Source organism: Psittacula echo, assembly GCF_963264785.1.
Source record: "Psittacula echo genome assembly, chromosome: 1".
NCBI classification, from domain to species: domain Eukaryota; kingdom Metazoa; phylum Chordata; class Aves; order Psittaciformes; family Psittacidae; genus Psittacula; species Psittacula echo.
In genome coordinates, this window is record NC_137735.1 from 104,654,029 (window position 1) to 104,665,987 (window position 11,959).

The following is an 11,959-nucleotide window of genomic DNA, read 5'->3' on the forward strand; positions in this document are numbered from 1 at the left end:
ACTTCGGAAGGGCCAATTTGAAAGATCACTCAAGGTAGTGACTTCAAGGTATACAGCTGCAGCCCTTGGGATGGCTTGAATTCTCCTGGCTCATTTCCAGGAATTTTACTAATGGCATGAACTCTTGGACCAAAGACTGGGATAGACTTTCTTGTCCATCACACTGCTGTTTCTTTCTCTCTTTTTCTATCTTTTCAACCTTATGTTTGGCTCCACTAATCTAACTGCTCAAGAACAATTCATCAGCTTTTCTGTTTATACTCAGTTAATTGCTCAATTGCAGTGCTCTTTGCCCTAGAGATGCAAAACTGGTAAGGTTGCCCAGAAGGAGTGGCTAACAGAGGAAATAGGGAGATCTTATTTTGCATATTTTAGAGTTGTGTGAATTGATCTTACCCCCTTAAAAATGTTGTAGAATCATCACATATTCCTATGGGCTCTTGAACAACTGCTTCTGTTTCATTATTAAGCTTTTAGTTGATAGCGTTGTTTAATAGGGATCTGCACTTCAGATGCAGGCCATGTGGTGTATGTCAGATATCATAGTATATGTAGTATAAAAAAGGTGCTCAGATACTTAAAAAAGGGCCTATCCTAGTTGTAGTTGTTGCCATAATGGATGTCGAAGCATCTACTGTTTTAAATAATTTCTCTTAGGCCTTCACTTTTCATAGCACAGGGCATCTTTAAAAAGGAAACACATTCAATTAAAATGTTTTTGTTTTCTCTCTCTATCCATTTCTGTTTGGAAAGAGCTCTAAGAGATTGAATGTCACCTTCACTTATATTTGCAAATTATTCATATGAGAAGGATGTCATGATGTTAAAGAGAAAACTCAATGGACTTAGCAAAAGTGTTCTCAGCTATGAATAGGTCTTTAATGGCTGTAATTATTTGGTTTATATATAACTCATTTGGGTTATAAAGCATATAAGGCCAGCATAAACAGACAGCTAATGTTACTAGCTTTGTGTTTGCTGCAGTTCTGTTGTGGGCAGTGGTCTAGAGACCTGTGTCTGGACAGCAGCTGAGTAAAAGACCTAGACCTGCAGGAAACATCGCACTGTTCTGTTCCTGTTTGGTTGCTGCCCCAAGGACACACCAGGCTATCTTAGGGAACTCATGTTAATCTAAAGTAAGAAAGATAAAGACTATCTGGGCTTTGTTGCAGTTCTTATTCTCATTCAAACCTGAGAAAACGTGTGATCTGATTATGTTTCTTCTCACAGGCTTGCTCTGGCATGCAATGCAGTGAAGTTCAATGTTAAAGATATCAGACTTAGTTCTGTGCTGATTTTTTGTCTTTTTTTTTTTTCTTCCCTAGCTGATTTCATTGGTTCTCTATTTTCTCATCTTCCAGACTTTCAGCTGTAAAAGCTGTGAAGTATTGAGAAGATTTAGAAATACTAGGCAGTAATTTCACTTTGACAATACAAGAAGTTTACAGCCATGCTATTCTGACTATCCTTTTATATTATTTCCACTTGTGTGGGACTTAAGCAGCCACAATCTTCAAAGAGCCAAACTAAGATGAACAGCTCATCTTTTGAAAGCTAAGATTCAGGCTGTCAGATAACAGAAAGGATTGATGTTTAGCTCTGCTTGTTTTGGGAAGAGTAGCTATTAAAAGCACATTCTAATTTGAGTTGGCAGAATAAGGATCACACACATTCCCAAAATACCACTGAACACTGATTTTAATGTTTCATTGCTTTGGTGTATAAGATAGCTGTGTGTTCCACTGAAAAAGAGAGTCAGCTTTCCCTTGGCACTATATATAGTATTCCCAGGGTGACACTGCAGGAGCAGTAAAGGGTGGAGATTTAGAAAAACCCACCCTAATTAATACTTAATTCAGTCATAAAGGGATCCTACCTCTTCTTTGAGATTAGAGCCTACTCTGCTATGTCTAACTGACACACTGAGTGCCTCACATTATACTGAAGGTCATGTGCTAAGGACAGAATGTCATTAAGAAACATGCTGAAGGAGGAAGATGTAGTCTGCAGTCACTGTGGAAAGAGTGTGTTTCCTTGCTTTTGGGTTGTTGGAGTTGATGGTGGGAGTAATCAGAATCCTTGACCTGGAAAATGCCATTGAAGAGGTATATGAAAAAGCAAATGAGGCTAATTTATCTTTCATCTTTGAGACCAGAGATGACAGGAAAGCATAGGCTCCCCAGGACTGGAATCCCCCATCCACAAGACAGAGTAGGCAGTGTGGGGTCTCAGCGTGCTGCAGGATGAGCTGAAGTGAGTTTGGGAGTCAGGCATACCTGAGAGGAAGATTTGCTGTCTTTGGGTCTATATAGGGCAGTCAGGTTGGAAGGGAAGAGGGCAAATGAAAAGATGGGAATAGCATCACCCCACCTGTGCCATAAGCTTTTGACTGGGAGGCCATAGTGCCTGCGAAGGGACCTGCAGGGAGAACAGGGGTTCACGCTGAAGCTGTGTGAATGAGATTAGACAGAGCACTGGGAATCTACCATAGGAATAAAATCATCCTGCACTGATGGAGAATGTTTGGCATCTGTAATTTTGTTGGTTTAATGATCAGTCTTTGTAACTGATCCTGTTACTTCATACCTTTTCAAATCACTCTGAAGTTTATTGTAACCCTGATTTTTTTTGCCTGAGGCTCTGAGCACACTTTCAGTGAGGTCAGAGTTGGTTTTGCCATTGAGTTTAATGGGATTATAATTGAATCTTAAGTCAGGTAGCTATCCTTGGGATAAGTAAACAGTGGCTTCTGTAGTTGGGGAAGCTGGGATAAAGCAAGAAAAGGGGTCAATTTATAGCACCTTAAGTGCTCATTTTTGGCTCCTTGTGTCTACCAGTAGAGTAGTATACCTTGCACCTAATGTGCTAAAAGTGCCTGTATGGAGAATGAGCATATGGAAACTAGTATGATGTTAATTGAGACACAGTCTGTGTCTCAGTAAGATTGGCTACACAATCCCAAAGGGGCAGATAATCAAGAAGCGCATGATATGAATGAGAGCGTAGGGCATTAAGGAGGGTGTCGCTATTTGAAAGCTTAAAAGCAGTCTGAGAAACAAGTGAGGTAAAACTCATCTCTCACAGTAGTGGAGGCTCAGATGTGTGGTTGCAAGCTGACTTCCTGTGACCCCAGCTGTAAGCGTATTCCAACAGCTGCAGCAAATTGCTAAATCATTCTTGGCTAATGCTGACATCAAATTACCTAAATTATCTTTGTAAGGTTATCCTTTGCCATAGGGACAAATACATAAGTCTTTATATGCCTTCTGCTGTATTCCCTTGAGCTCTATTTGTCTTCATTTTAAAATAATACTCTATTTCTTTGCCATCTGAGCTGTTCCCCTCATTACTCAATATTACTTTTTTTCCCCAGTAAGTCAACTTGCAATTAATCCAGAATGCTGAACTTGTACTTTGCGGATGCCAACACAGGAAGTGACTGGGATATCATCACAGGCATGAGATAATAACTCTCCAGGGAGATCAAAAGGAAACCAAGATATAAGAAACTGCTGACATTATTATCTGCAAGTGGATTAGCTCAATGTCACTGCAGCAAATTCTTTGTGGTTACTGCAAGTCATCTCTTTGTACCAGAGAGCAGCCCTGTCCCTGAATATCTGTTAGAGAACATCAATAAGAACATTAAAAACAGGTTAAAAATGAAATCCAAAACATCTAATGCTTTTAAGTCTTTGGTTGTATTGTCATGACAATGTGTTGTGGCAGTTTCCTCTTGGACGCATCTTCCTCTGGAAAAGTAGAGCAGAGCATTTAAGGGAACTCTACAACTGGTATTAGGGAAATTATTTCACTTGATATCTGTGCAGCTGTGCCTATGTGTGCCTGTTGAAGGTTGTGCTTTTTAAGTTGATCTGTCATATGGACCTGATGGCAAAAATGTGTTGCTGATGAGATTTTATTTGCTCACTGTCCATTAATGAGTGTAATGGAAGTGAAGCACCTGAGCTGAACGTCCCGTGATCCTGTGTCCATGGTCATCAGTGCTTCTCTGGGCTGCTGTCAAGCTGCCTGGATATATTTACTGTGTATTACTCATATAGTCTTTGGGTGCTGCTCAGGAGATTCCAAATCCAGTTTTACCTAAATGCTGACAACCCACTGTGCATTTGTGTGAACTTGACTGAAGAAGGTGAGAGCATGACCCTAAAAGTAGTTCAGCTGTTTCTTGCTTAGGGTTGAACTAGAGAGATAATGTTACCCAAGAGGCATTCTTGCATGAGGGATTGGATTATTTGATGCATTTCTTTTGAAGCCTGGTATGTGGGGATGAGCTGCACAGCTTCTGGGCTGTGCTGCTGAGAGTACCCCCTGATCAAAGCATGTCAGGTGGATGCAAGTACTAATTAGGAAGTAGCGGCTCCTCATTTAAAGGAGGCTGGGAGAGGATTGGCATGAGGGGAGGTGTTTGTGTATATGGTGATGCTGTACCTTGAACACTGTATTCAGTTCTGGGCCTCTCACTACAAGAGAAATATTGAGGTGCTGAAGTGGGTCTAGAGAAGGGCAACAAAGCTGGTGAAGGATCTGGAGCACAAATCTGATGAGGAACAGCTGAGGGACCTGAGGGTGTTTAGTCTGGAGAAGAAAAGGTTCAGGAGGGACCTCATTGCTCTCTACAATTATGTAAAAGGAGGATGGAGGGAGATGGGGCTTGGTCTCTTCTTCCAAGTAACAAGGGACAGGACCAAGATACCTCTTGGCCTCAAGCTGCACCAGGGAATATTAGGAAAAAATTCTTCCTCGAAAGGGTGATCAAGTACTGCAACAGGCTGCCCAGGGAAATGGTGAAATCGCCATTCCTGGAAGTGTTAAAAACCATGTAGACGAGGCCCTTAGTGATATAGTTTAGTGGAGGACTTGGCAGTGCTAGGTTAATGGTTGGACTTCACGATCTTAAAGGTCTTTTCCAACCTAGTCGATTCTATGATTCTATCTGGATGCAAGGACTGCACCAGGCTGGCAGTGTCCATGCCAGGACAAGCAGGAAAAAAACCACATTGTCTTGCTTAGCATGCTCTACAGAGCTGGTCAGCTGTAGAGGAAAACCTCTCCTAGTTTGTCAGGCATGGGGTAGGCTCCTCATTGTCTGCTAGAACAGATGCAGTATGCTACACTCAAAGCCACCTGGAATGGGTTGCCTGGAGGACTCCCTGTCTGAATTGGGAGTTAAAGGAAAATATATCTGAACTTCTAGTGCCATTTCTAGAAACTTGCTGATGCACAGCATTTGTCCCCATGTTTCTCAGCCTCTAACCAGTTTGTGCAATGTCAGGAAGCTGGCTGGGACTCCTATTTTTACAAATGGGGAACAGAAAAATTCATTTGCTTCTCATATCTCCTCACACGAGGAGTGCAAGATGAGCAGCAGCTTTTTGGCTGTGTTAAGCCACCAGACCAGCCATAATCAGCATGGTTTATGTTTCTACATGGGCTCCTAGCCACCTGTATAATGTCCATCTGTTGAACTGGGAGTGATGCCTACCGACACTGCAGTCTGAATCATTAGAATAAGGCATGGCTCTGGAGGAGGTGATGGTGTTTCTGAAGGACAGTTTGCAGCAGCATGACAAATGCTGCCCTTCCTGTGTGAAGTCCTTCCCATGCACTGCTCCTGTGGCAGTACCATTCACTTCTCATTGCTCCAAGGCACTTGAGGAAATTAATCTAGAAAAAATGTAAATGTATTGTGGCCGTGATAAGCAAATGAATATTGAGAGACAGTCTCTGGCCCTCTGTGAAGGCATCTGAGCAATTTTAATGTATTAAACTTAGAGCTGCACAGTGTTTTCCTGTGAACGGTACATTTGCTGAAAAATGCAGTTTTGGAATAACCACTTCCATTTGCATTCTGAAGTTAAATTTGTTAACTAGTTCTAAGTGGGAAAGGACATGGTACCACTGGCTTCCAGGAGTGACAAGAGGACCATCTCTGCCTTCCCCTCAGCCAAGGTGTGAAGATCTCATCACATCAAGCTGTGTGCTTGAATTCCTTTTACTGTACAGAGAAGTCTGAAACTGCATCACCCACCTTCCAGTGAATGTCCCAGATTATGGAGAGGGTGGTAGTCCAAAAGCCTGCTGTAGATCTTATTCTTTCTTTTAAAAGAAATTGAGGTTATTAGAACAGGGTTTGGATGCTGAGGGTCTGAGCACCTGGGTGACTATTGGAAGTGTTAAGCCAGGTTTTTTTTCCTTTTTACTCTCAGTGACTATGTCCTGATGGAATTGAAATAAGTTTGACAGGATGGACCCAACTCCTGTACATTATTGTCTGGCAAGTTGTCCTGCTTCCTCCTTTGAAAGAGAGGATAGTAAAGCCTGTTTTTTGGAATACTTAGTTAAAAGTCTGATAGTAATGGAGTGGCAGGGCCCATATGAGAAGGTACAGCCAGACAATGAATTTCTGCCACGGCACTTTGGTCTTGGCTGGCCTTCTATTTTCATCTGTGTCTTGGCTACTTCTATAGAAAAGAATGCCAAATGCAGTTAGTTATGAAATTATTTTTATTGCTTTTGTCGTGGTTTAAGCCAGTCAGCAAGTCAGCCATGCAGTTTCTACTCTCCTCCCCCATCCCCCCCCAGAGGGATGGGGAGGAGAATCGAAAGAATGTAACTCCCACGAGCTGAGATAAAAACAGTCCAGTAACGAAGGTATAACACAAATCACTACTGCTGCCACCAATAATAATAATGATAAGAGAAATAACAAGGGAAGAGAATACGATACCACCCGCCGAAAATGAGCCTGACAAAGCAGAGAACATGCCCTTCTGGGAAACTCCCAGTTACACCCCCAGGCATGACGTGCTGTGGTATGGAATACCTCTTTGGCTTTGGGTCAGGTGTCCTGTCCCTGCTTCCTCCTGGCTTCCCCTCCTCCCTGGCAGAGCGTGAGACTCACAAAGTCCTTGGTCAGAGTAAACATTCTGACCAGTAACTGAAACATCAGTTTTATCAGTATTATTCCTAGGCCAAAAGTCAAAACCACAGCGCTGCACCAGCTACTAAGAAGGAGAAAAACTGACTGCTGCTGCTGAACCCAGGACAGCTTTGTTTTGTGTGTTCAGGTTGAACCAATTTCTTGCTTGGGAGGCAGTGGTTTTGTCTACATTAGCAAATAGCATCACATAGACAAAGCAGATCTTCAGAGCAAAACAGTAATGAAGACCCAGGCAGATTTCATGGGGTTTGCTGTGGAACAGCTGTATTCTAATTCCATGCGAAGAAATTTTGAAAGAAACTTATAACAAATCAGGAGACCAAATATTGCATGTTGAAAATGTCAACAAAACCTTTAAACTTATTAGGAATATTTTGAGTTTTCTGCTAAAACAAAGACTTCAAAGAACCAGGCACATATTCATGAGACAGTTCAAGGCTGTTGAAGCTGTGTATTTTTTTGTTGACAATTGTTTCAGCTGAAAGTTTAGATGGTGCTTATTGGGGTCATCTGGCATTCTACTTGAACCAGTGTATGTTGTTGTGTGTGTGATTCTTACTATTGTTTCAAATAGCTCTATAAAATTGATCCCTTCATAACCATTTTAAAAAGGTGTTCTTATACGTATCTCTCTGCCTGCACCTCCTTTCTGCTGCCTGGCTATGAAATCCATCGTAACACATTTGCCTCAGCTGCAGGAAACAGAGAAGAGGTAATAACAAGGGCAAGACAGGCACTTGGGAGCTCAGAAAAAAATTAGTGAACACAGGCAGGAGAGCAATCCAGCTGCAATGAAAAGAGTGTGAGGCTTGTGCAGAAGTGACTTTTAATGTAGTAAACTTTGCCTGCATGCTGCAGGCTATAGATGCTGTCATGTGTTAAAGGTGGGGAGTGCTTACTGTGCTCTGAAGATTTTGTGGACTCTGGAAAGCAAGCAGGTTATCCAGAGTAAATCATAGTGACTTACTCATGCAAAGGTACCCTCCAATGCAACACAACAGTAAGTGTTCCTGTCACTTAGCAAGTTTGTGTTTTAGATATTGTATTTTATTACAACTCTGGCTGACCTCCATGTCAGTTACATCCGATGATACATATTTGGGATACTTTAATATTTTACTGAAAAGTGATTTGTTTAATGTCAGATGTCAGGACAGATCAAACATCAGTGAAGGGTTTGGGGTGTGTGAATGACCTAGGATTTCCTGCAGGTATCTCGTTCATCTTGGCATATCCAGAAGCATATGGCAAGGAAAGGTATCTTGACAGGATACTGGTTTCGCAATAGAATAAAAGTCTATAAGTCTATATCCCCATCAGGGATAAAATAGATATCAGCAAATTGTTGTTGGCAATTTAAAAAAATGTAACCTGATACAGTTTTTATAACAAGCAATGAGGAAACTATCATATTAGAGAAATAACCTGGACATAGGTGCTGCCCTCCTCATAGTTGCCAACTAGTTTCCCCTTTAATTTGCATGCTACAAATACCAGCTGCTTTTATACCTACTCAGTGTGTAAATTGTGACATCTTAAACATCACAGAATATTGTCTGGTGCCTGTTGCTGTTTTCTTTGTGGCGCCATTTATCCTGAACAATTAATCAATTTCTGTCTTATTGTTTGTAACAAAGTAGGTTCTTTGAGAATTCTCTCAGTTCCAGAATGAGAATTAACTACTATGGTAGTGCAACCTAAGTCACTATACAGGCATAACAAAAACAATTCCAACAAGTGTTACAAGTTTTATAAGCTCAAAGTTTCTATTTAAATATTTCTTGGTATTGCTTGTTCAGCCTGGAACTTGGATTCTTTTTTTAGTATGCTTTTAAGAAGCAAGAACAGGGTGGACTTTAAAATTTCTTTTCAAGGTTCTTGTGCCTGAAAGATATAAGTTGGTTTTTGAACAAAGGAAAAATATCACTAAACGGGATTGATTTTGAGGAATATTTTCTGTGTTCAGTCAGGGTTTTTAAAAATGATTAAATCAGAAATGTTTTAGGGTTTGGAGTTAGCAGAGTACCAGGTAGTTTTCAACTGTCTAATGAAGTTTATCATCTCAGAAGAGCGGCAGTGTCAGACAGTCAGAAGTTTTTATCTGGGATTTCTCTGGGCTTGAGAAATGTGTGCTGTTAACTCTAAATATGGGTGTGGATATCAGCTTTTTGAAATGACTGGGAAAACCTCTGTGTAACCAAATTGTTTTTCTCTTGTTGTTTTACAGGTTTCAGAATTTGCTGTGGTCTCGAAAAGCATTTGTGGATAGCGTGAAGGTGTATAATCACAGCTATATCTACATGCCAGCCTTCTCAATGAAGACGGGGACGGGACCCTCCCTACGAGTCTATTACACCCTGAAGGACTTTGGTGCCAAGCAGGCGGTTCTTTTCGCCAACCCCAATTTCCTGCGGGACATTGGCAAGTTCTGGAAGAGCAAAGGTATCCATGCCAAACGGCTTTCCACGGGACTTTTCCTAGTCAGTGCTGCCCTTGGTCTGTGTGAAGAAGTAACAATTTATGGCTTCTGGCCATTCTCTGTGGACCTGCATGGGAAGTTTATTAGCCATCATTACTATGACAATGTCCTGCCTGATTCTGGATTCCATGCCATGCCGGAGGAATTTCTACAGCTCTGGTTTCTTCATAAAAGTGGTGTACTGCGAATGCAGCTAGAACCGTGTGAGGACCCTTTAACCCAGTCTTCTGCCTGAGGATTGTAGGAGTCTGTTTGGGAGATCCAATAGTTTTTAATTTCAACTCTCTACAAAGAGTGTTCTGTTTTCTGTTTCTTTTTAAAGGGAAAATAATTGTGCATCTGCATGGACCATAAAAATGTTACTTGAAGGCCAAACAGAATATGTCCTTAATGTATAGTGCTTTATGGAACTGGGGTGGCGGGAAGAGGATCTCTCCACTGAGTCCATTCAGCAGCATTGTGAAAATAATGTCAGAAGCAACACAGCTGAACTTTCTGGGGAATGTTTTTAAATGACTGATATAAAAAGGGCATTAAGGCTCAGAGAGACACAGGGCCACCCACAAGCTTTTACTGGCAGTGCCAAATATGACTGTCTCTTCAAAAATCCATTTCATTCCAGATTGGCACCTCATACAACTTTCCTTTTTCCTTTTTTTCCCATTCCCTCTGTTTGGGTGTGTTTGTGTGTAGGAGAGCATGTGTGTGTTGCTGACTTTGTTTGATTCTTTCCTTTTCTATTCCCCCACTCCTTTCCTTCCCCCCCCCCCCCAGTGGAAGAAAAAGGAAAAGCTTAAAAGACCCAGGAGCCAAGTACCATCAGCTCCTCTGAAGACTCTTGGGAGAGTGAAGGGTGCTAAGAATCTGGTTAGAAGAATGTCCTAGGAATGCCCTGCTACTGAGTATGGATAGACTACCTATTGTAGTTTTTATCAGGGTAGTTTAAGTCATTGCACTTATAGTTATGATAATGCTATATTGTTGGCAAGCACTGGTTAAGGTAAATTGGTCTGAAAATGAGAAGTGTGTTACAAAACCAGTAGTGAAGTGCAGCCTGGTTTCAGCTGACCTGCTGCAAGATTTCAGAGATTTCCACAGTGACTTTTGTAGTAGGAGTGGTTCCTGACCTGTTTTACTGTCCAGCCTTAGGAATTAATTCTGTATTCATTTGGACTCCAGATGTTCATTAACTGTCAAGGGTATTTGAGGTGTTCAGTAGAATGCAGAATGAGGTTCTTCACTTGCTTATATGCAGAAAAACTGTAGAAATGAATGTGTCATTTTAAATGAGTAGAAGCTTTGAAAACCCTTTCTCTTTGTGTGACTAGCTCTTCTGCTTGGATTGTAACGTTAGCCTTAAAGACTTGTGCTTTTCTCGCAAGATTGTCTCTGGTTAAAGGTAGTCTGAGAAATGAAACAGCCTTTGGGAGCACTGAAAAGCTGCATAGCCAGCAATTAAAAAGGAAAACGGCAGGCCCTTACATAAGGCAGCCTCTCTCCTCACAGCAGGTGAATTATGTCAGTGTGCGCATTGCACACACGTTGCTCCAGCTAGCGCAGTGCCTGAAGGACTGTTTTATTCTGGGTTATTACTTGGGCAGCAGATGGTCCTATCGCCATATAAGTGAGAAATCTTTTTGTTTGTTTGCTTTGGTTTAGCACTGTAGGACAAGAAGAAAATCCCAGCTCGGTCCACAGTGCAATTTCAGCTGCAAGATGTTATCACCATTAACTTTAAAAACCCAGATCAATGTTCTCTTTCTTATCCTTCCATCATTAGTAGCTGAAATTCTAGTCAAAGCGTTGAAACAACAAAACTGTCATCAGGTTTCCACAACAACTTCCTGTGCTGTTTTAGCTCCAAAGTGCTGGTATTTTGGGTTATGTGTCCTATCATATGTTGACAACTCTTTGTAGACTACCAGCTGCAAGTTATATAGATATAATTAAAAAAAAGGAAAAAAAAGGAAAATCCGTGGCTCTTCTTTGAATACGAATAATTCAAATATCTATCTAGGACACTGGGGGAAAAACTGGTTTTTAAACCTATTTTTCATAATAAAAATCTTCTTACTAAATATGGATATTCCAAGCATGAAGTGGGCACTGTTCCATAGGCTTATAGGGCTAAGCTGTAACATGGAGATTTGGACTAAATAGCATTCTAGATATTGTTCTCATAAAATCCAAATGTGCTTCTATAACCTGTTTATCTTTGTTATTTTGGTTAAAAGTACAGTCAACATGCTGATGGAATGTCACTTTTAATTTGTTCTCTTTATTATGTTTGTTTTATCTATTTTGTCGGTTCTAGATGAGGAAGGATTTGAAAGTAAAATATTTTCTGTGCTGCTTGATATAGTAGAACTTTACTGAGCTGGCTTTCTTAGAGAAGAGGAGGTCCCTGTACGGTTTTTATCTTATGCATCGGGTTTTGTACTTTTTAGTGCTTTAGAAGTTATATTATCTGTGGGAAGAACAGTTGAAATATGATGTGCTAAAATATCACTTCAGCA

At 41.0% G+C, this 11,959-nt stretch overlaps 1 protein-coding gene across 1 annotated transcript in view; it reads left to right on the top strand.

The window, feature by feature from the left end:
- The window catches only part of ST8SIA1 (ST8 alpha-N-acetyl-neuraminide alpha-2,8-sialyltransferase 1), a gene marked incomplete at its 5' end in the record, with an annotated part of 129,383 nt that extends 117,722 nt beyond the window's left edge, over window positions 1–11,661 (top strand). The window contains one exon of the mRNA XM_080638953.1: window positions 9,192–11,661. Within this exon, the coding sequence (XP_080495079.1) occupies window positions 9,192–9,678 (487 nt within the window). The 3' untranslated portion in view covers window positions 9,679–11,661. The remainder of the gene's footprint in view (window positions 1–9,191) is intronic.
- Between the last annotated feature and the right edge of the window lie 298 nt (window positions 11,662–11,959).